General features: G+C 36.0%; 1 protein-coding gene across 2 annotated transcripts; it reads left to right on the forward strand.

Annotated features, from left to right (window-relative positions):
• The first annotated feature begins 4820 nt into the window (after positions 1-4820).
• On the forward strand, positions 4821-7955 carry LOC127118205 (signal peptidase complex subunit 2). 2 transcript variants are annotated; one of them, XM_051048361.1, is made up of 5 exons: positions 4821-5049; positions 5159-5310; positions 5604-5685; positions 7436-7602; positions 7724-7955. In XM_051048361.1, exons 1-5 carry the CDS (start codon positions 4969-4971, stop codon positions 7818-7820), a joined length of 579 nt encoding a protein of 192 aa, XP_050904318.1. In that variant the 5' UTR covers positions 4821-4968; the 3' UTR covers positions 7821-7955. The 2 variants fall into 2 exon arrangements, with proteins under 2 accessions (XP_050904318.1, XP_050904319.1); XM_051048362.1 differs by having other exon boundaries at positions 7460-7602.
• Positions 7956-25695: the final 17740 nt, after the last annotated feature.

The following is a 25695-nucleotide window of genomic DNA, read 5'->3' on the forward strand; positions in this document are numbered from 1 at the left end:
AATTTATGCTCCAATAAGTATCCAAAGTGACTGTAAACACATAAAAGAAACAAAAATCAAATAACTATACCATGCAACTCTAAAATTCATAATAAAAAATACCGTGACCAAAGTAAAAAGAAATGAATGGAAACATGATAACACATCTTCATCATTCAAAGTTCAACATTTCTAACTTTCAAAGTAAAAAAATGTGACTAAAACGGTTAAAAGTTTGACAATACACGTTATCCTGTTCTATAACCTTTCCTCAATAGGTGAGGCCTGTTAAATAGATCAAATGATGGCATAATGTCCTAGAATAGACTGAGTTTAATGTACTCTTCATATCTCTAATTAAACTAAACAGGTAGTCAACGTAAATTAAAAAGACAAACATCACAAAAAAGTCATAAAATAATTCAAAAAACATAGTAAATAATTTAATAAATTGTCCAATATTTGTGGAGTTATTGTAGTCTACAAACACAAGTTCATGTAACAAGTGTCTAACTTAGTCTATAAATACAAACATGCACAATATAAGAATAAAAAACTATGAAAGAGGTTGCATCTGCAATTGGTGAGTTTCTCTCCACCGTCAGTTTATGAGCATTATTATACAGGTTAATTCATGTTAAGTATAAAATGACTCTCCATTACTTATGCAATTAAAAGATTCATGCTTTTGAAGATGTATCACATTCATTGGTAAGAATTCAGGTTAAACACAACTTATGCTTAGGATCCTATTTATTCTCAAATAGATCCATCAATCAACATAATGCATGGTATAAAATAGTTCAGCATATATTAAAAATTCAACCATATTTTTGGCACTTAAACCACAACACAAAATTAAACATTTAACCATATTAAGCATTCAACAATACAGTGAGAATCTCCTTTTGTAAAATGTTGAGGATACCTTTAAGTTAGAGTTATTGGATGACTTTCATCTTCTGCGCAACAATATTTTACGGGGCATGCTACGACATTTGAGTAACCTTAATGAAAAAAGAGAATATAAATTTTTATCAGTAACTAAATTAAGTGTGTGATTCATATTCAGGCTGCGAAAATTGACATTACGCCTTTGAGACAATAGTTGAATGAAAAACGAACTAAAAAAAGTTAAGTAGAATGTTATCAACTTATCATACACTAAGTCTGATGTTTGCATCCATGAAAAGTCCAATATTTCTGGAGTAGTTTTTTTAGAATCAGGAGATTGCATGCAATTCCATCGCCAATACATCGTTATTCCCCCCTCTCAAATGTCCATTACAAATGTAACAACATTCACACAAACATTAATAACCAAAACTGAAATGAGAACCTTTATGACTAACAAATATTTCAAAATCAATCGTGAACAAAATACAAACACTTTGTATGTTATATTCACCCTTTTATGACCATCACCAACATTAGCAAATGCATAGACAAAAATGATAATCAAGATTAACATTTGAATTTCAAAACCATGGATTAACATATTATTGGTTCTCATATGAAAGTTCATGTAATAAGTTTCTAACTTAGTCTATAAATACAAACATGCACAATATAAGAATAAAAAACTATGAAAGAGGTTGCATATGCAATTGGTGAGTTTCTCTTCACTGGCAGTTTATGAACATTATTATACAAGTTAATTCATGTTAAGTGTAAAATGATTCTCCATTGCTTATGCAATTAAAGGATTTATGCTTTTGAAGATGTATACATTCATTAGTAAGAATTCAGGTTAAACACAACCTAAGCTTACGATCCTATTTATTCTCAAATAGATCCATCAATCAACATAATGCATGTTATAAAATAGTTCACCAAATTCACTCATATTTTTGGTACTTGAATCACAACACAAAATTAAATATTCAACCATATTAAACATTCAACAATACAGTCAAAATCTCCTTTTGTAAAATGTTGATGATACCTTTAAGTTAGAGTTATTGGATGACTCTCATCTTCTGCACAACAATACTTTACAGGACATGCTACGACATTTGACTAACCTTAATGAAGAAAGAGAATATAAATTTTTATCAGTAACTAAATTAAGTGTGCGATTCATATTTTGGCTGCGAAAATAGACATTATGCCTTTGAGAAAATAGTTGAATGAAAAATAAACTAAAAAAAGTTAAGTAGAATGTTATCAACTTATCATACACGAAGTCTGATGTTTGCATCCATGAGAAAGTCCAATATTTTTGCAGTAGTATTTTTAGAATAAGGAGATTGCATGCATTCCCATCGCCAATACATCGTTATTTCTCCCTCTCAAACGTCCATTACAACTGCAACAACATTCACACAAACATTAATAGACAAAACTGAAATGAGCACCTTTACGACTAACAAATATTTTAAAATCAACTATGAACAAAAATCAAACTCTTGGTAGGCTATATTCACCCTTTTTATGACCATCACTAACATTAGCAAATGCATAGACAAAAACGATAATCAAGATTAACATTTGATTTTCAAAACCAAGGATTAACATATTATTGGTTCTCATACGAAAGGAGAAACAAATAATAATCAGCTTGCACGTGGATTTGTAAGGTTGATCGATGGGGAAATGAATAAGCTTTAATGACGAAACTAATATGCAAGGATTCCATCTTTTTATTTTATTTTATTTTCATCACTAGTATCTGATCCACTGGACCGATTAATCTGATTCGAGGGTCAGCTCTGACATCAAGTGGTTCCAGCCCCCTCTCGATCGTAATTGCTAGAAATCGAACCATGGTCCTCCCTATAAAGTCCAACATCAATCACCATTGAATTAACTAACGATTAATTCTTAGATCTTTTGTAACAAAAAACTACTACATGCTATTAAATATTTTTCACTACTATAAACATTTTTATAATCTAATGTGTTACAAAAAAAAGTTTAAGTGAATTATGGTTTGGATTTACCCATTATGACATACCTCAAGGCTTAGAGAACAATTACAAAAATGCTTATGTATTATTTATAAAAAAATATTGTTATTTCAGCAACGAAAGGTGAATCTACGACATTTTAATATGTGAGTTAACTTTTTATGTTTTTAGCATAGTTTTTTTTTTTAATTTTAATATTCAATCTTGTGACCGACTAATTCAAGGGTCCAATTTCAATGTCTATTTGCGTAGGCGCCATTTAAAAGCAGAGCAAAACTTTATATAAACTTGTTTCAACAAATAAATTATTTCATGTATCAAAATTCAAATAGAAAATCTAAGAGAGGAATACACTCTTAGAATCAAAACCTTCTTCATTATGTCAACCTTTGGGATTATATTTATAAGATACTCCCTCCGTTCCTTTTTAAGTGTCATTTTTTGACTTTTTACATATATCAAGGAAGCTAATCATTATTGTTACTTTTCAAACAATAATTCTTCTTTTATCTATAATACCCTTAATTATTTATTACATTCATTTTACTTTTTCTCTCTCAGAAATCATTATCTAGGGCTAATTTTGACAAAATTGCAATTAATACTACCTTGAGCTTTGCAAGTGATAATTGAAAAGAAATAATTTTTTTTGCAAGAAAGTGACACTTATAAAGGCACATAGGGAGTAGTTAATATTTTTTTTAGCTCAATGACAGAAAAGATTACAATTTTAAGTGATAAATCTAAAATTCCAATTTTGTTTTTAAAAAAATATATAATTTTCAAGTATTTTCTATTTTTATTCTTTTGACCATGTTAATATTGTTCATAAATATATATCTTTACATATTTTCAATATTTAAACATTCAATAAACATTTAGGATGATTTATTTTTTTTACATTTTTCTCAAGATGATATTAAAAATGATCCAATATTTTATTAATTAAAGGTTATTTATTTTTTCAAAAAGTTTATTTTGACAATTTCTTTTATTGAAAAAGTTCAATATATAAAAAAAATAGTTTTTTCAAATTTTATTGTCAATTTTAATAATAAATTAAGTGAAAGCTTATATTGAATTATTATATAATTTTTATTTTTATTTATAATTTTCTTAAAACTTTGGAGTAAAACATGTATTCGCAATAGGATTTTTGATGATGCATCTTTGAAAAATTTGTTTATCTGTACTTCTATACTAATATACAAATATAAAATATGAAATCAATACAACTTATTTTTATTTTAAATATAAATATTTTTAATTTTTATTTTAAACTTTTTTTTAATTTCTAAATGTATTTTTTTAACTAACTTGTATATCACACTTTTTATATTTCTTGTATTTCGTTATCTTCTATATATTATTTTATGAATAATTAAAACTAAAAAATTAAAAAAAAATCAATTTTTATTTTTACTCATATTTTTACACGTGTGCACATAGAAAAAATTTAATAGAGGGGTATGTTTTGAACACTAGTACAGTCATAAGACAAAACAATTTTTTTTGTAAAGTTTATTTAATATTATTTTGATGACAAATGAAAAATATAAATTATTAAATTTTTCAAAAATAATTTTCTCTTTACTATTTATAAATGTAAAAAATAAATATTTTTTCACTCTTTCATAATATTTTTTTATATATAGTTAAAATAAAAAAATATATAACTCAAAATCTAACATAATAAACTGACAATATAAAATACATTAAATTAACTATTGAAAAACAATAAATATATACTCATACTATATAAAAAAAGTATAATAGATTTAGACTTTTGACCAATCGTATCGCGCCACGCTATTTATCCAATCACTTAATAGCATCCATAAAGTAAAAAAACAATAAAATGTGATTGGACCAAAATTCAACAATGACGTGCACACTGCATTTTATATGTTTTTTCTCAAAAAAACAATTTTATTGTATAAAAAAAGTTACTAGTACAAGAAGAAGAAGAAGGGTGCGCAATACGCACATAAAATCGAAGGTTTATTCAGTGTGCAAATTAGCCACCAAAAACGCAATTCTCGTTTGGGTCAAGTGAAGTCTTTGCGAACAATTCACAAAAATGGCATCCAAATCACAGAAGAAAGCCAATCTCTTAGATCATCACTCCATTAAGCACATTCTCGATGAGTCTGTTTCTGAGGTTTGTTAAACCCTAACCCTATCTTATTTTCCCTTTTCGATTTTGTTTCAATTTGGATCATTTTTTTGGTCTTGTTTTGTGTTTAATCGAATTGAATTTTGGGTTTCAGGTCGTTAAGGGACGTGGGTATGTTGAAGATGTGAGATTGAGCAATGTGAGGTTGTTGATTGGGTCTGTTATTATTGTCATTGCTCTGTTTGCTCAGTTTTACAAGAAGAAGTTTCCTGAGAATAGGGATTTTCTTCTTGCCTGCATCGCCTTATATCCTTTTACTTGTTTATTGTGTTTTTTTTTTCAGTAAAAAATTCTGCTTGGGTTGTTTTTGTTATAGTTTTGAAGGGGATAATCGTTTGGATATAGTGGTGCTATTACATTCAAAATGAAATATCTGAAATTAACTCTTTGAAGTAGAGTGGGATATGGGAATTGTTCAAATTGAAAGTGGTTGAGGTTATTTGCTAAATGAATTTAACCCTTTAGGGAAATGGGATTGTCTGTGTTTGCAAGTTTTACTAATGTTTGCTTCGTTGTTGTTTGATCCTTGACTCTCGTACATATGTAATCTTCAACGGGTTGTTGCAGCTGATCATATACACTAAGGAGAAGAATGCCATTCTCTTTACTTATCCTCTGTCTGTAAGTTTTTTTTAAACTTGGCTAAGGCACCTCTCTTTAACTATAAGTTTTATTTATATATAGAGTAGATGTTTTGTATGACTTGCATTGCTTTGGTAACATGTCTTCCTTAGTCTCTTAAACTGGAGGGGCCGGGTAAATAATATGCATCATTCCATTCCACTGATGAATATGAGAACTATAGATTGCCTTTGAATCACAAACTGTACCACTCACTCATTTGCATAATGTTTAATGTGTGGTGTTTTATGACCCATTGGTTTCAATTAGTAAAGGTTATAGAGTATATATTTTAGATGTATATGCAAATTTGTAATAATTAATTTCTAGATGTTATATAGCCCCCCTGTCATCCCGACCATTTTAATCCATTTTCCAAGATATTGAAAATTTAGATAGCATTTAAGAATTGTATGTTATATCTATAATCTATTTTGTGTCATTGTGTGTCTGTAAGAGAGGGTGTGAGAAAGGTGTATACCTTTTTCTTGTTGCTTCAGTTAGCAAGTTTCTTTTGGTCTTTTGTGCCATAGTAAGGCCTAAAGATACATACAAATACAATAATTTGAACATTCTATTTCAGCTCTATAGCCATGATAGACATGTTAGCTGATGATAGACATGTTAGCTGAAACAAATCTCTGTTTAATAAGCTAGTAATATTTATTTGATATTTAATGTTGTGAAACAGTTGCAATTGAATAGATTGTAGCAAATGAAATCTGGTATCATGTCATATTCTCTGTATCCTTTTGTTGAATTTCAATTAATGTTGATAAAAGTTGCAGCCGCATAATTTGCACTTCCAACAATTAAACAAGGCAAACAAACTAATTATCCAGACTATGTCATGTCTTAAGGTTGACAGTTTGACCAAGATAGTTCCTTTATCTTTGTTATTCTAACTCATCCATTTTCTTCTGGAATTTGAGTTAGCCCAAACTTCTCAAAAATCTTTATGGTTTTAGTCATGGTAGTCAAAACTCAAAATTGCAATTCAACCTGTAGGATTGTGCTATTTTGCGATCTTGAAGAGGCCGAGTGACCTCATACCGGAGACAACTTGGAATTTGGTGGGGACAATGGAATCGCAGTACAAACACTGTTCAAACACGAGAAATTGTGGGCACAAATGAGTTTTCTGAACCTGAAGAGATGCTTAAATAAGCCTGGTTTGCGGGCCGGGTTTGTAAAACGGTTTCAAAAAACTGTTTTCTCGGTCAGAAAACCCAGAAGTCTCACTTAGATTCACGTTTCCCTTTCTAGTTCTGTCCTTTACAAGAGTTTTGTGAGTCAGACACATGCACCATCTCTGTTCAACATCTTTACCTTTCTTGCATTCTTGCCGCCGTTTGCAAGATGTTTTTCACCTACTTCTAAGTTCTTTCTTTTCTTTTTGGTCAAAACTTCTACATTATTCTACTTTTGCTTGTTTGGCTAGGTTATAGAAATATTTTTTTGTATAGAACATACAGACTTTATTTTCAGCACCACATCAGCCTTTGAGACTTATCCTTGTGTCGGCTCACACATTTCATCTAGAAATGCATCTATTTTTTTAATAGTAATATAATATTTGTAGATTAAAACATATTTTTACATTTTTGGTAAGATCTTACTATCAGTGCTACGATATCGATCTTTAGATCCCTTCCTGATCCTTCCTAGGATCTCACTTAAGTTTTAGTTGATTTGAATCTTAATTTGGATGTTCATCTCTCTGCAGAATTTTAAGAGTAATGTATTCCAGCTTGGCTTTTATTTCTTTTTACAGGGCTCCTTTACCAGCACTGGTTTGGTAGTTTCCTCCAAATTACCCAGATTTTCTGATATCTACACACTTACTGTAGAAAGTGCAGATCCAAAATCAATTTCTGCAAATGAACCAGTAAATCTTACCAAAAGTGTTACTGAGTGGTATGTCTCTTTTACCTTTAAAGGCATGCTCACACATTGATACTGGACTTATGGATTAGTATTCATGCCCACACTGTTTTGTGGTACTCAATGCATCAATCTGTTTTGGCTTGGATTGCAGGTTCACTAAGGATGGAGTCTTAGTTGAAGGCCTCCTCTGGAAGGATGTTGAAACTCTGATAGCTCAATATACTAAAGAACCAAAGAAGAGCAAGTGATATCGAGAAATGAACTTGGTTGTCCAAAGAGCTTTTCTGAGGACAAATATGTATTTGGATATGGTTTACATTTCTATACATTTTCAACATTTAGAACAAAATTGAGCAATTTAAGCGTTCAGTAACTTTAGAACACACTTAATTCCCATTTTTCATCGTTTATTTTATAGGAAAAGGTTCCTAAAACCATTTAATGGTTATCATTATTCTTTTATTTTCACACCTTGCTTGGTAGAAAAAGAAATTTAACCAGATGAATGAATAGTATGAAGGAAGAGGGACAGAGGTGAGTTGTTCATTGATTTCAATTTCTGTCAATAAGGGCCAAAACTTCCTAACTCTTAGTTTCTCTCCCTTGCAAAATGCTAATACTATTATTCATTTAATAGTTGAGCATTTTTCACTAGTATCGTTATTCTGTTAAAGCTCATTGATTTGAGTGTAGGAGAGTTTTTTTTTGCTCGGGTCCATATACTCTGGCATGTTTGTAACGTGATATTCCGACGAAAGGTATATGGAACCTTTATAAGGGGCTTCACAAGATATAGTGCAACTCACTAGTCATTATTTATGGAAAAATATTAATTTAGGTTTTCTCTCTTGATATAGTAGCTTTGCAGTTTGCTATATTACCTGGCCACAAGAGAGTATTCACATTTTGGTGATAGGGTGTAAAATTGGGTGGTTCGGTTGGATTCATGCCAAAATATCAAATTCTGACCAACCCGTTAACCGGTCCCCTTTTGACCTAATTTCAATTTAGCTGGAACAAGTTTTGGTGTACAGATTTGAGCATAATGGGTAATGGGTTGGGTTAAATCACATTAGAATAATTGGAAATTGCTCTTCCCACCCTAAAAGTTGCTCTCACACTTTAGCGAATAACCAAAACTACTCTTGGAATACGAATATATACCTTAACACTCTAGCGAATAACCAAAACTACTCTTGGAATACAAATATGTACCTTGACGCACTTCTTTCACACACAATTCATTTGTAAGTGAGCAATACCCTAATTCTATGTTAAAAAATAATACGGAAATGCATCTCTATGTTACTTATGAAAATGCACATTCATGTGTTTTTGATAAAAAAAGCGTCAGATTCTTCTCCTTCTTCTTCTTGCTTATTTCCTACTCTCTCAAACTCCTAAACTCTCTCAACTCACTTCCAAATTTTTATTCTCAACATTCAATCGATCAAAGTGCTTAACATGAAACTCACATTTGATAAAAAAATGATTTCTATACATTTGATTTCTATATACATGCATTTGCAAAAATTGAGCATTATGATGTGTAATAGATAGTTTAGATATGTTATTTAACCGAATAATGTGTATGATAGATAGTTTAGATGAACAATGCGTTTTGAGAAAGTCGGATTTTCATGCATTTATCTTTTCTGAGTTGTAGGTTAATACGAAAATGCACTTCTGTATTTGTTCAAAATTTGATTTTCCAGAAATTTAGAAATACATTTATGTATTTTGTCTGTCTCTATTGTTTGACTTTATTTTCATTGTGTTTCATCTGGATTTAATTTCTCATACTATGTATTGCTTGCGTGGTTTAATTATATGCATTATGGTTAATAATTGAGATAGATTGAGGCTCGGCAAAGTGCCGTAACATGCATCAGTTCACAGGGAGAAAGTTCGACCCTCGCAACCACCAGTCAGTTCTAGTTTGGTTGATGTAGAGATGTCAACTTCCAGGGTTCAAGCATCTCTGGATTTGTCTTCCTAGAGGAGGCAAGTGTTACCTCTTGATGCCCCAAAAGCCCCACCCGTCTAGGTTGAGGCACCCCAGGTTGACGGTAATATATTTGCATCTTTTAATGTTTATGCACCACTTTCATAACAATTGTGCTACACCATTAATAATAATTCATATGTATCATTTTAAGGCATGGATTTTCCTCTACTTCTCACATATTTCTTGTTGGTAATATGTTGATACCTACACATAGTATATGCTACATACTTGCGCATTCGTCACGCCCAGAGAGAATCAGGCGATTGAGTCCTGTAGAGTGTATCTTGACCGTATATTAGAAGATGATATACACTTCCAACCATGCGATGATCACCATTTGATGCGTCCCTTGGATGACTTTTCCTTGTACTCTAGATTGTATGATGTATCCAAATATGTTTGAGCGTATCATGCACTAATTCAACAGTTTATTCCAATAGACTCCTCCGATTATGCTCCTCTTACTATGGTCCGTAGAGATGTATATGTCATGTATGGTGATTTCCTTAATCATTTGATACCGACTGAAGTTGTGCATACAACTACGTCCAATGGTATTATAATGTCACATTCTTATATGAAACCGATGTTCCGAGAGATCCATCTAGACTAGCTCATCAAGAGATATTAGAGGAGTAACATGTTATGGCAAATCATGTTGTTGATGTGTTGCCTGCATGTCGTCGTATTATGGATCTTGTGCAAGTAGGTTTTAACATACGAGTCTTTCTGGAAGGCTCTTATATAAGGGACACTATAGATGTCATTCTTACTGAGGCACGAACGACATTGCAATATAAGAGACAACAAAAGAACATGAGAGGTCCGACTTATGCATTAATATAGTATTTGTATTAGGGATAATATTATTGTTTCTAATATATTTTGACTGTATTATATATTCAAAATTGATTCATTTATATATATATATATATATATATATATATATATATATATATATATATATATATATAATATATGGTTTATTACATCGATGTATTTTAAAAGAAGTATTACTGTCTAGGATGAATACAGAAGTGTATATCTGTAATCTTCTACAAAGATACATCTCCGAACCAATTTATGTCAAAATCAATGTCTCAGTTAGGAATGCATGGGAAATATATGGGGAATACAAATGTGCATCTTTAGACTATTTTCAGTTTAAAAAAAGAGGCATATCTCATTTACGCATGTATTTGGTGTGAAATAAATGTGTCTGAAAATGTACTTCTGAATTCGCAGAAGTATTTTTCAGATTTTTTTAGAATACTTCTCCACCATTTAGGGTGGGAGAATAAATTCTTGAATAATTGGGATTCATCAAATGGTTGGCCCATTGAATGATAAAATGACATTTTTTTAAATCTTTTTACATATCAAAGTTAAATTTGGACTTAAATTAATAGAATAAAAAGGGGTTTAAAAAGTAATATTTAAAATATTGGACAAGATGTAAAATTTAGGAAATTTATCCATCAAGACTTAAGTCCAATAACCCTTTTACATAAATAGAATTTCTTATCTCATCCTATGGGATGGAAAAACACCGTGAAAAATGCAAAATGACCCTCAGATTCTAGAGATGCATCTTTAGACGCACCTTGTCTTAAGTCAAAATGTTACATCTGATCCGGAGATGCATCTCCAAAATATTTTAAAACATACCTCATGCATCCCTATATAAAATGCCCATTTAAAACATTTATTGATCTGGATATGCATCTCCGTTTAGGATTTATGAAAATGCATCTTTGTAACCTATCAAAATAATGTAAGTTAAGTTAGTTTTATGGTTACACAGATGAAAATCTACAATTTATAAATGTTAAGGCACCTATTATGTGATGGGCATTAAACCATACAATTGATACGCAAAAAATGACATATATAAATCCAGATGGTCAAAATAAGAGACCAATTGATACATAATGAAGTCGAAATACAAAATAAATTCAAAATAAGTCAAAATAAAATACAATCGATAATAAATCCTATGTACAAATACTATCAACTATTGCGTTTGCCAAACTAAAGCTCCTCGGGATCCTCAGCCTCCTCTGTCCCCCGTCCTCCGACACTATCTATGGTACATCAATGCCTCTCGTGCCTCCATCATAATGGCATCTAGGACCCCCTAACCTCAGAACCATAAGCAAATATACCTTTATCAATGTCTGTATGTGCAATCTCCATAATGAGATGACATCTAGGCAATACATCATGAGCACGATTTAACCGTGCATGCTCCTGTCATACCCCAAAATTTATCTTACCCTTCACATTGTTCACCTAGGTCACTAACCATAATCATGTGCATGCCTTCATGGTTAGTCATATCATTTGCATAAGCATTGGTTCAATACAAAAGGACAGATGTCTTGGATTCAAAGCATTATGCTTGTACCTAGTGGAGACTAGGGTTTCCTAGTAGCTTGAGGTTGCTCAGTCAACCAAAACCCTAAGTAGTGGTATCTCTTGGTTCTTTTGTGTGTTCTTGACATTGAATATTCAACTGTGGCTTCTTGGTGAAGAAAAACCCTAGTTTGGGGTTCCACTTGCTGATGGTCAAGCCAAACCCTAATTGTGGCTATCATTCATTGTGTGTGCAACTAACCCTAATTTCATCTGATTCATTATCATCCATCGTGTATGTTTCATTTTTCTGATTAAGATCCATTCAAGGCCCACTTGTTCTTGGTCCATTATTAGGTTTCATTGGTTGGATTGAGGTTCATTTCAAGGCTTTACATGTCCATCTTTTTCTTGTTTATGTTCATTGGCTCAAGCTCATTTCCATGACACTACAAGATCCATTTAGTTCAATTCATTCATGGCATTTCATCTGGTCATTTCCTCATTTCTAGCAAGGCATTGTTCATGGTTAGCATAGTTTGTTCATGGTTCATTCATTATTTTGTCCGTGTGTCCATTAGTTCATCTATGCAACTTCATTGTCCAAGTCCAGGCTAAGGCCTAGGTGATTCATCTAAGTCTTGTATCAGTCACATCCATTTCAAGATCCATTCATAGGTCATTAGATCATTCACTTCATCATACATAGTTTGATTACATGTGTCATAGTGGATTATTCATTTCAAGTCCATTCTCATTCCGTTTCAATTTCAATTCCATTTATCTTTCATAATAAATATCATTACATTCATACAATTTACACCAAATGTTCATACATAGAAAAAGATTACAAAAAAATCAATTTTATCTAAGTTGACTTTTGGTTAATTGTTGACTTTTTGGTCAACCGGTTGACCAAAGTAAACTAATCAATCAAGACCCTCATAAACCCTAAGTTCTTGTTTCATCATTTCATGATTCATCAAAGTCAATTATTCTTTTTTAATTTTCTTCAAGCATAAGTCACTTGGTCAAAGTCTTGATTTCCATCATGGTTTATATGTGTATCCTACAAAACCAATGCAAAATCTTACAAAACATGATCCATAGTCCATCCATAAACAAGTTTTATACATCACCTAGCAAACTAACATTTCTATTCATACCAAACACCTTATATTCATTTCAAACCTAGTCTAACTTCAATTCAAAGCATTATACTAATTCAATTATAATTACAACATTTCAATTCAACCATAAATCAACATATGATTTCCAATTCCAAAGTTACAACATGATATTGTCACATACATTTCCATAAACCATAAAATCATATTACAACAAAATTACAACCTTTCAAGTTTACAACATGTTCCAAAAACTAGTCCAAGTATTCCAAATTCCATGGACTCCAAGTCAGCTCAATGACATTCCAATTCCACATGACACACTTCAATACAACTCATTCACAAGACATGCACACCAGAACAAGCTCAAACATGCAATAATTCTGCATCAAACCAGTTGCACACGTTACCAAGAACAAGCCACAAGCCTGTAATTGTTGGTGTAAGCCCTAGAGGCTAATACTTTTGGTACTTGTATCTAATTATTTATTAATAATAAAAGGATTTTTCTTTATTATGTTTATTTAATAAAGTCCCTAGAATAGCTAGTCCTTTTAATGTATCAAGTGTGACTTAATCATGAGATCCCATTAAACATAAGGACACTACTCTTAAAGTATCTGTAATCGAGTTTTGTTGTGAAGTAAGATAACATTAAAGCATTAAGACTATTATGTATATAGACTGATAATCACATCTCATGGATCATGGATAAAAAGTTATCAAGTCTTAAACATATGTATAAATATTAGGAGTAATATTTATACTGGATTGACTCGCTATAAGAATACTACATAAAATGTTATGCAAAGTGTCATAAGTTATTCTCATGGTGATAGTGGTGTATACCACCCTTCGATCTGAAACCACTATGGACCCTAGATGTATAATCGAGTGCTTTATTACTAATCAAATGTTGATCATAACTGGATGACCATAAAGACAGTTGATGGGTACTCCACGAAGCATGCTAAGGGACATGAGTGACCTAGATGGAATTTGTCCATTTTGCGTAACATGATAAATGTATAAGGGCCTAGTATTGAACTGGACAAGGATGGCACAATCTATTCCTTGTGTTCAATATAGACATAAGGGAAAAAGGGTAATTGTACACACAAGTATTATCACAAAGTGAGTTTTTTAGCTTGCAGCCCACACAAGTGTTTTTATAAATAGAACCATTGTGCAGAAGCATTTCACTTGATGAAATTCCGTTTTATCTTTCTCTCTCTCTCTCTCTCTCTCACACACACACACACACACACACACACTCAAAGCCTTCATTCGTAGCAGCTAGCACTGAGACTGAAGAAATCCGTTCATGTGGACTGAGTAGAGGCATTGTCACCATTTAACGCTCGTGATCACTCCTTAGATTTGCATCAAAGGTTTCAATTGCCACAACAGGTAACAATTTCTATCACTGGTCATGCCCATTCGTAAGGATCACTAAAGGAAAATTTAATTTCTGCTGCATTTTGGATCATAATTTTCCTTCAGCAACAACCCACAAATCTTGCAGCAAACAACACAGGAGCTCAGACCTGCAGTAATTTTGCATCAAACCATGGACATAATCCATATTGAAACATGTCAAAGCAAGGCTACGACACAATAGCTCACCATCCAACCATGTTGAACATACCTTCACACAACCTTGCAGTAATCTCAGCAACAACAGGGCATTGGTTTTGATGCATTCGACAAGCATTGATATTCATTATCACATACCAAAATAAGCCAACAAACCACAACAAACTAGTCTGCAATATGCATACCTGCAATGCATCATCAACAACAACATACCAAACATTCCACATTAAAAAAAACATAGCATCATAAGCAACCAATGAAGCAAACATTTCATTATTTAACCAACCTAGATAAGTGAATAACATGACTTACAACAAGCTGAAATCAAGAAAAACACTTTCTATCTCAACCATATCAACTAACCATAATTTTCCCTAACTAATTGACCTAACTAACCTAATTTCCACTTGTAACTGCATTGGGATCATCAACAAATCAGAAATAGAGATAACTAACCAACTGCCTCGAACTTATAAAATCCTAACTGAAACCATATATGAATTCACTAATCCCAATAACATTCTAACTACATTTCCCTAATCCTCATTCAATCCTAACAAACTATAAGTTATTCATCATCATTCTCCATCACTCTATGGATTCATTCAACAATTTTTCAACTCTCAATCACCAAACACCTTCACTCTACAATCTGAGAATTTCTAAACTTCATCACCCATTCAATCGTCTTCAACCTCAGCTCACAATCATTCATCATCCAAAAACTAAAAAGGCTCAATATTTCATATCGACTCCATCATTCATCGAGCAAGAACCTTCAGCACACAAAATCCTCACTCCTCTCAATACAGTTCACAAGCAAGAAGAAGATAGCAAGAATGGAAGAGGTTCAAAGAGGAGAAAGAAAGATTTATAGAACTTACCCAAGGTTTTGTAGATCGTCTTCTCCGGCAAGGTGAAATCTTGAATCTCTTGTTTGCATCCATTCTTGATACCAAGATATGAGTTGAGTGGTAGGTGTCATACGGTGAACTGACTTCAATGTGTTTTTGCTTTGGAAAGCAAATGTCGCGGATAGCAAGAGTCGCCACCGACTTTTCTTTCATCCAATAAGGAAAGGTGGAAAAGAACAGGAAAGACCTTAATTAGATTTTGGGTTCGGGAGGTACATTATACAAAGGGAAGGTGTTAGCACCCTTTGTATCCATGGTTATCCATGGGCTCTTAATTGCTTGATCACTTATGTTTGTCTGAAAAAGGTGTTTTTGAATTGCTTAAAAATGTTTTGAAAAGAGAGTTTAACTTTGTAATGATTCTTGTACGAATGTATACAAAGTGGTTATCTCGTTTAGTTTTGAAAGTTGTTTAGAAAAATACAACTCGGTAATGATTCTAGTACGAATGTATACCAAGTGGTTACTTTCTAAAAGATGTTTTGAAAAGGTGTGAGGTGTGAAAAGTATTTCGATTTGTGAGTAAGCAATTAAGGGTTATACCTACCCGAGGTCTTTATAAGTATTTTCTATCCTTATGGGGGGTAAAACTGTCCTTACTATTGAGAAGTAAGTAGTTTTATCCTTTGGATGCAAAAGGGTCATCGTAGGGTCATCGATTGGTCATTAAAGGCAACATTTGTAAGGATACCATAGAATTCGAAGGGACGATCATCATTTAACCATAGGCTACAACGAAGGGTCATCGAGGGGCAAAATCATATATTCGCGGGCAACATCCGAGGGACTATGATTTATTTTATAGGGACATGATGATTTAACCGAAGGGTCTTTGCTAGGTGTATCCCCACATTCGCGGGACATGACCATAATACCGTAATATCGTAAGGCAACAAAGAGAGGTCCAAGATCACATATTCAAAGGCAATATTTTATAATCGATTAGGTAGTTGTAATCAATTAGGTAATTAGGTCCATATTAATTAAGTAATTAGGATGAATCTCCACATTAAAATCAATTAAGTAAATAGGATGAATCTCCACATTAAAATCAATTAAGTAAATAGGATGAATCTCCACAAGGGTATCCCACAAATAAAGTGGGATACCTAGCAAGCTACCCTCTTCGGGAGTATGTGAGTCCTTACAATATTCAGCAAACAGGTCAGAATACCAAATGGGGGTGCAATCGAGGATTACACCGCAAAAGAAACACAGCAGTAGGAATGTCAGGCAAAATAACGCATGATTAAAATAGAACAGATCAGATGAGCATAGAACAGAACAGCCAAAATATTAGCGACTGTCACGTTCGCCTCTGCCTCGCCTAGCGAAGGCTTAGCGAATACTCGCTACATGCTCGCTTAGCGATGTGCTAGCGAGCGGCTGCGGGTTTTGAATTTCAGAACAGTACGATCTCAGCATGCTGCACACCCTATGGCATTCAATTACAGAAATAACATGATCAAACATTTAGGATATTCAGGCATACTTAAACTTACATGCAAACTCTAATTACATATCCAGAAATTCAATCATGATGCATTATGTATTTAGAGATTACAGATTGGAAGCATATAACGGGAGTGATGCGCAAACCTGTTTGCAATTGAATTGCAATGTTGAATTGGCTGGTCACCTTTGGTATCGGATTGAGTTGGGCGGCGGCAAACTTTGTGCAGATGAGTTGCCTTCAGGGTTTCCGTTAGGGCGCTCTAAATTCTCTTGGTTAGCCTCCCAGGTTTGATTGCTAGGGTTCCGGTTCGTCTCCTCCTGTCCTCTATCTGACTGAAATGTTGGTATTTATAATGGTTTATTGTGACCTAATGGGCTCAGAATGAAGCCCAGAATTTTCTGGTATTCGCAAGCTTCGCTAGGCGAGTGGCATAGCGAAGGGTTCGCTAGGCGAAGGAGTTGCTCGCCTAGCGAGCATGCCAGTTTGAGCCATTTTCTGGATATGGCCACCTGTGAGCTGGGTCTTTGTTCTTTTAAGATCAGTGCCTTGAACAATGAGTTGGAGTGCCTTGAAGAATGTCTTGAAAGATTAACGGGTAAATTTTGGGGTATGACAGCTGCCCCTGTTCAATTTTCTTGAACCGAGAGAATTAGGATGGTATGTATGCCATTCGTGGTCTGGAGGTGGAAGATTATTGAACACTTAGAATGCCCCAAAATTTTCACTTGTTAATCAACAGTATGTCTTGATGAAGATGGGCTTAAAGATGCCATCCAGGAAGTTAGATGATATCTGAAGACATGGGTGTCATACCGGGTCATACGCTAGACCATATAGTGAGTCATCCATTAGGCTGTCGACTTCGTCGGGGAGTCAGAGTGTGTTATACGTTGCTGGGGATAAGGGATCAGAATGGATCATACGCTAGACCGTATCTGAATAGCAGAGTGAGTTGTTCATTAGGCGGATGACTTCGCTGGGGATGAAAGATCAGAATGGATCGTACGCTAGATCGTATCTGAGTTGAAGATCCAAATGGGTCGTACATTAGACCGTATTGGAGTTGCAGAATGAACCGTACGTTAGGCTGTATCTGAAGAAGAAAGTAGTCGCACGCTAGACTACATCCCGGAATGTACCGTACGCTAGGCAGTATCTGAGGATTTGAAGGTCAGAATGGATCGTACGTTAGATCGTATCTGAGTTGCAGAATGAGCCGTACATTAGGCTGTATCTGAAGAAGAAAGTAGTCGTGCGCTAGACTACACCCCGGAATGTACCGTACGCTAGGCAGTATCTGAGGATTTGAGGATCCAAATGGGTCGTACGCTAGACCGTATTGGAGTTGCAGAATGTCAGGATGGATCGTACGTTAGATCGCATCTGAGTTGAAGGAGTCATATGTTGAGCTGAATCAGAGTGAACCGTACGCCAGACTATATCTGATAGTATTTGTATATGTTGTATTTGCAATGAATATCTGGGGTGGGCTCAATGATGCCACCATTGGGCGGATATCAGAGCGCTTGCCAGAGTGAATGCTCATATGGATTGTATCTGAGAGATGTAGTTGAATCTTGAATGTAATTGATAAAGATGTCCGTCTGGATGGACCTTTGTTTTGACTGTATCAGGAGGATAATTAACTGAAAAATAAAGTTAGCTCCATGCCATGTCATGATGCACGAGAGGTTTTATGCTTATGAAAATAAATGCGAACAATGTATGCATGCGTATGTTGTGAAATGATGTAATGAATGAATTATGCGTCTGAAAAGTTTTTTTTTGCGACTCCCTGGGGAAAATAAATCCCCATCTTCTGGTTGGAGATACTTGTATTGATGACCCTTTCTCAGCTAGGGATACTTGATTTCCGTCTGATGGTAGAAATATTTAACAGAAGCCTGGCTGGGGGTGGAAGAGATGACCAATTTGTCTAGTAATGCCAATTGCTTCTGGGGAATAACTGGCTTTGCTGGGGAATAGAATCAGCACCCGGATTCATTGGAAAGCATGGTTAGACCTTCTCCTCGATCCTGAAGTCTTGTAGTAATCGCTATTTCTATTTTATGCATGCATTTTTGGTACACATCGATCATATCCAAATGCATATATTAATTCAAATTAAATCAATGGACGTTTACGCAAACAAAACAGAGAAAGCATTTTTTGGAAATAAAATTGTATTGAGTTTGAAAGAGGGCCTATAAACAGGCAATTTGTGTACAAAGAGACAGAAATCCTAGTAAGAGGAAATTGTCGAGAACATAAAGAAAAAGCTATGAAGGAAAAGTCCTATCGATTTTAATTCTGCTACTGTCATTATGTCTTCAAGCATCTCATCTCCTGCTGTCGGATAGAAGTGATTGGCTTGTTCAGTCCCTTGAACTTGGATGAAGCTGTCTGAGAACGGGACATAGTCATATGCTTTTAATCCCTAATTTTTGCCTGGACCGCCTTTTCAGGCTTTCAGTCCACCAGGATACCCCTTTTTGCCCAAGCCGCCTTTTCAGGTCTTCGACTTGCCGGGTGTACATTTTTATATGGTTATCCCTAATTTTTGCCTGGACCGCCTTTTCAGGTTTTCCGGGATGCCCTTACTTTTGCCTAGGTACGTCGACCTAGCGGGTCTCTTTTATGCGTAGTATTTTTTAACTATGTCTGCGTTCACAGGATGTGGGAAGTCTTCGCCATCCATTGTAGCAAGTGTCATGGCTCCACCAGAGAATACCTTTTTAACTACAAATGGCCCTTCGTACGTGGGGGTCCATTTGCCTCTGGGATCACCTTGTGGTAGAATGATACGCTTGATCACCACGTCGCCAATTTGATACACCTGTCTCTTGACCCTTTTGTTAAATGCCCGGGTCATGCGCTTCTGATATATCTGCCCATGACAAACAGCCGCGAGTCTCTTTTCATCAATCAAATTTATCTGATCGAGTCGAGTCTGAATCCATTCATCCTCATCTAAGCTTGCCTCTCTCATGATTCTTAGAGAGGGAATCTGAACTTCCACTGGTAAAACGGCTTCCATTCCGTAGACTAAAGAGAAGGGAGTTGCCCCTGTCGAAGTGCGTACTGAAGTGCGATAACCATGAAGAGCAAATGGTAACATCTTATGCCAGTCTTTGTATGTTACTGTCATCTTTTGTATAATCTTCTTAATATTCTTATTAGCAGCCTCCACGGCGCCGTTCATCTTTGGCCGGTATGGAGAAGAGTTATGGTGTTTTATTTTGAACTGCGTGCAGAGTTCAGTAATCATTTTGTTGTTCAAATTGGTGCCATTGTCAGTGATAACTCTTTCAGGGACGCCATATCGACAAATAAGACTATTCTTGATGAACCGTGCCACCACATTCTTGGTGACAGAAGCAAATGAGGCTGCCTCTACCCACTTTGTAAAGTAATCAATAGCAACAAGGATGAAACGATGTCCATTAGAAGCAGTAGGTTTAATCTCTCCGATCATATCAATGCCCCACATTGCAAAGGGCCAAGGGGCTGTCAACACGTTCAATGGAGCAGGAGGCACATGTACTTTGTCCGCATAGATCTGGCACTTGTGACAAGTTCTGGAGTGATGGTGGCAATCAGCTTCCATGGTAGACCAATAATACCCTGATCTCAGAATCTTCTTGGCCATTGTATGTCCACTAGAGTGAGTCCCAAAAATACCGTCATGCATGTCTTCTATAATCTTTTCTGCTTCCTTTTTATCCATACAACGAAGCAAAGTCGAATCATGATTACGTTTGTATAATATTCCATTACTCAAAAAGAATTTAGCGGAGAACTTCCTCAGGAATGTTCTGTCATTGATGGACGCCCCTTCAGGGTATTCCTGAGCTTCTAAATATCTTTTTACTTCGTGGAACCAAGGTTTCTCTTCTACTTCAGCAGCGTTAAGTTCATAACAATATGCTGGTTCATCTAGTCGTTCAATGGTGATCCTGGGAGCTTCATTGTCCCATCTGACTCTGAACATAGATGACATGGTGGCCAAGGCGTCTGCCAACTGATTCTCCTCTCGTGGAATATGTTCGAATGTAATCTCTTCAAAGTATGGGATTAATGTCAACACCCGTTCTCGATAAGGGATGAGATTCGGATGTTTAGTGTCCCATTCTCCTTTGATCTGACTGATTACTAATGCCGAGTCTCCGTACACACTCAAAAACTTGATTCTTAGGTCTATAGCAGCTCTGAGTCCCAAAATACATGCTTCATACTCAGCCATATTATTGGTACAATCAAAACATAGCCTAGCAGTGAAAGGCGTATGACAACCCTTGGGGGAAACGATTACAACACCAACACCATTGCCCAATGCATTAGAAGATCCATCAAAAATCATAGTCCATCGGGATCCCGGTTCGGGTCCTTCATCCGGTCCAGGTTCTTCATAATCAGTAACGAGCATGACATCCTCATCTGGGAACTCAAAATTCATAGATTGGTAATCATCCACTGCTTGATGAGCCAAATGATCGGCTAGCACGCTTCCTTTGATTGCTTTCTGGGTAGTATACTGGATATCATACTCTGTTAAAATCATCTGCCATCTTGCTATTCTTCCGGAGAGGGCAGGTTTCTCAAATATGTATTTGATAGGGTTCATCTTAGAAATCAACAAAGTGGTATGATTCAACATATACTGTCTTAGTCGGCGAGTAGCCCAGGCCAAAGCACAACAAGTTCTCTCGAGCAGTGAGTATCTTGTTTCACAGTCGGTAAACTTTTTGCTAAGGTAGTATATGGCATGCTCTTTTCGACCAGACTCGTCATGTTGCCCCAACACGCACCCCATTGAATTTTCTAACACGGTTAAATACATGATTAGAGGTCTTCCTTCAACTGGTGGTATCAGGATCGGAGGTTCCTGGAGATACTTCTTGATTTTGTCAAAAGCTTCTTGACATTCATCATTCCATATCATCTCTTGATTTTTCCTCAGTAGTTTGAAGATGGGTTTGCAGGTAGCAGTTAAATGGGAGATAAACCGGGCGATGTAATTCAAACGTACCAAGAAACCTCTGACTTCCTTATCTGTACGGGGCACTGGCATTTCTTGAATATCTCTCACCTTAGCCGGGTCAACCTCAATTCCTTTACCACTGACGATAAATCCCAAGAGTTTACCGGATCTTACTCCAAAGGTGCATTTGTTCGGGTTCAATCTCAGCTTGTATTTCTTCAACCTCTCAAACAATTTGTACAAATGATCGAGATGTTCTTCTTCAGTATGAGATCTGGCTATCATGTCATCCACATATACTTCTATTTCATGATGAATCATATCATGGAACAAAACCACCATAGCACGCTGGTACGTTGCCCCAGCGTTCTTTAAACCGAACGGCATTACTTTGTAACAGAAAGTGCCCCATTGCGTCACGAATGTAGTTTTCTCCATGTCTTCAGGTGCCATCTTAATCTGATTATAACCCGAGAATCCATCCATGAATGAGAATACCTTGTGTTGAGCGGTGTTATCTACCAGAACATCAATGTGCGGAAGGGGGAAGTCATCTTTAGGACTCGCTTTATTCAGATCTTTGTAATCGACGCACATTCGCACTTTACCATCCTTCTTCGACACTGGTACCATATTAGCAACCCATTGGGGGTAAGAAGTAACAGCTAGAAAACCGGCGTTAAATTGTTTCATAACTTTGGCTTTGATTTTCTCAGACATCTCAGGACGCATACGACGAACCTTTTGCTTAACAGGATGACAATCTTCCTTCATTGGCAAACGATGCACTACTATATCAGTATCCAGTCCTGGCATGTCTTCATACGACCAAGCAAAAATCTCCATATAGTCATGTAACATCTGAATCAATCTTTCCTTGACACTGTCTCCCAAGCCTGCTCCTATTTTGACTTCTTTCTTGTCCACTTCAGTACCCAAGTTTACCATTTCGATTGACTCTTCATGCGGCTGTATAGTCTTCTCTTCTTGCAGTACCAGTCTGGCAAGTTCTCCAGGTACTTCACAATCTTCCTCACTTCCATCCTCGGCTTGGTAGATCGGATTTTCAAAGTCATAATGAACAGTAGTAGAACTATTATCAACAGGATCCAAAGTGGGTATGGATCTGCAATTCGTTACGTGAGTGTGTGTAAGAAAACATAGCTTTTTTGGAAGATGACAGGAAAGATAAAGAGCGCGATATTTGAATGCAAAAAGTCCATTGATTTATTGAATGTGAATATGCTTATGAAAATGACAAAACCCTTAACAAATTAGCTATTGTGCCCCGGGCATAGACACAATGCTTTAAGAAGTTCAATTGTAAAATTTAAAAAATTGCAACACTAAAACAGACAATAACAATTACTCCTGACTAAAGGAAATCGGGATAGTGTCTTCAGCCTTCCAATTATTGAGTCCGTCACCAATTGTTGGGAAAATCCAGCTATCCAGATCGCAATCGCTATCAGCATCTTCTACAGCATTAATTTGATCTTTGACCATCTTTTCAGAGTTAAATCCCAGACCAGACTTGTCAGACTTGTACGGTACGTTGATCAGTTGACCCCAACCAGTACGACCACCGTTTTCAACCACTGCTTGAGCATCTTTCAGAGAAATCATGGCAGGAGGAGCACGGATAACCTTGGGCACAAGGGGAGTTGGCTTAAGGACAGGACTGGTCGGAGGAACTACTTCAAATGACTGAGAAGGAGTCTCAAAGAATTCACCATCCATCTCGACGTATCTGAAGGCCTGCACACTACTGACAATATATTCTTCCTCTCCACACACAGTGACAATCTTGCCCTCTATTGGATACCTCAGCTTTTGATGGAGAGACGAGGCTACAACACTTGCCCCATGAATCCAAGGGCGTCCCAGCAAGCAGGAATAGACAGGACGAATGTTCATTACGTGAAAGATAGTGTTGAAGACTTGAGGTCCTATCTTGATAGGGAGAACCACTTCACCATGGACAACACTCTTCGCACCATCGTAAGCACGTACCACAATGTCACTAGGCCTCAGTTCAATGCTTTTACAGTCAAGTTTATCAAGCACGGCTTTCGGTAGTACATTCAAAGAAGAGCCATTATCGATCAACACGTGAGACAAGGTGATCCCCTTACACTCAATGGAGATATGTAGAGCTTTATTGTGATTCTTTCCTGCTGGTGTCAGGTCAGCATCAGAAAAGCCTAGGCCGTTGTCAACAGCCAGATGAGCAACATAATTTTCGAACTGATCGACAGATGTTTCCTGAGGTACATGAGCAGTCTTCAAGAATTTTATCAATGCATTGGCATGAGATTCAGAAGATAACAACAAGGATAACATCGAGATCTTAGACGGGGTATGCCCCAGCTGTTCTACCACATCAAAATCACTCTTGCGGATGATTTTCAGCATTTCTTCCATTTCTTGTTTGGCAACATCTTCAGTAGTAACTTCGACGGGTGTCCCTGACTGAGAAGGGTTAACTGGTTCCTTTCCTCGGGTTTCAGGGGCGGGAGGTGAGATTTCTGGAGAGAAGATCCTTCCACTTCGAGTAACTTTACTAGCCCCAACAATGTCATTAGGATTAGCAGAATTACCAACTTGCTTTACGCCATGGATGTAAACCTCACCTCCATAATTCCACGGAATGGCTTTGCTGGAGGAATACGGTACTGGGCCAGGTGCAGTAATGATTAGGGGAGCTACCTTGGGCTCAGCAGTAATCTTCACAGGCACTCTAGTAGCGGTAATCTTCACTGGAACTTTGGACCTAGCAATCACAGATATTTCTTCAGTAGGGTTTTCCATCTTAGGAACCTTTTCGAAGAGAATTGTGCGATCATCCATCAACCGTTGAATACCATTTCTCAACTTCAAGCAATCATTAGGTTGGAGTATACAGAGATCGCAATTTTCAGCACAATCTGGAAATAAACCAGCTTGCAATAAATTCTTCTTGATGATCAGGAGAGGAGATGTTAAATCAGCTACATTAGAAATGTGAGAATTGTCATCCACAGCATTAACAGTCTTGTCATGGTTAGGCATAGGTGCAGTGATGACATTAGGGGTCCCTGGAGGATCAAATTCAATTTCACCAGCGTCGATCATGTCCTGAATCTTATTCTTCAACGACCAACAATCGTTTGTATCATGCCCGGGGCTATCGGAGTGATATGCGCACCTGGCATTGGGATTATAACGAGAAGAAGTAGTGTTGGGATTCGTAGGAGGATCTCTGAGGGTAATCAAATTCGCTTTTAGCATACCCTGCAGTGCCTGTGCTAAAGTCATATTGATCTTGGTAAACTGCCTTATTGGCCTGTCTTGCCTGTGCTGGAAGTTTTGAGATGGCGGTGCTGCAATCGTAACTGCTCCAACGGCATGATCACGATTTTTCTTGTTATGACTCCTTTCACCGTACACATCATTTGATTCATTCTTTCCCTGATGGGTCTTTCTGGTGCTTGCGAAGGTAGCTGCCTGTATCTTTCCACTTCGAATGCCGCTTTCAACAAGTTCACCTGTCAATATAAGGTCCGTGAAACCCGATGAGGAACTTCCCAATAGGTGGCTGTAGAACGGGCCAGTCAATGTACCCATGAACATGTCCACTAATTCTCGATCAGTCATGGGGGGTTTGACTCTGCCAGCCAAATCTCTCCATTTTTGAGCATACTCTT

The sequence above is a fragment of the Lathyrus oleraceus genome, chromosome 2 (genome assembly GCF_024323335.1).
Source record: "Lathyrus oleraceus cultivar Zhongwan6 chromosome 2, CAAS_Psat_ZW6_1.0, whole genome shotgun sequence".
NCBI lineage: Eukaryota > Viridiplantae > Streptophyta > Magnoliopsida > Fabales > Fabaceae > Lathyrus > Lathyrus oleraceus.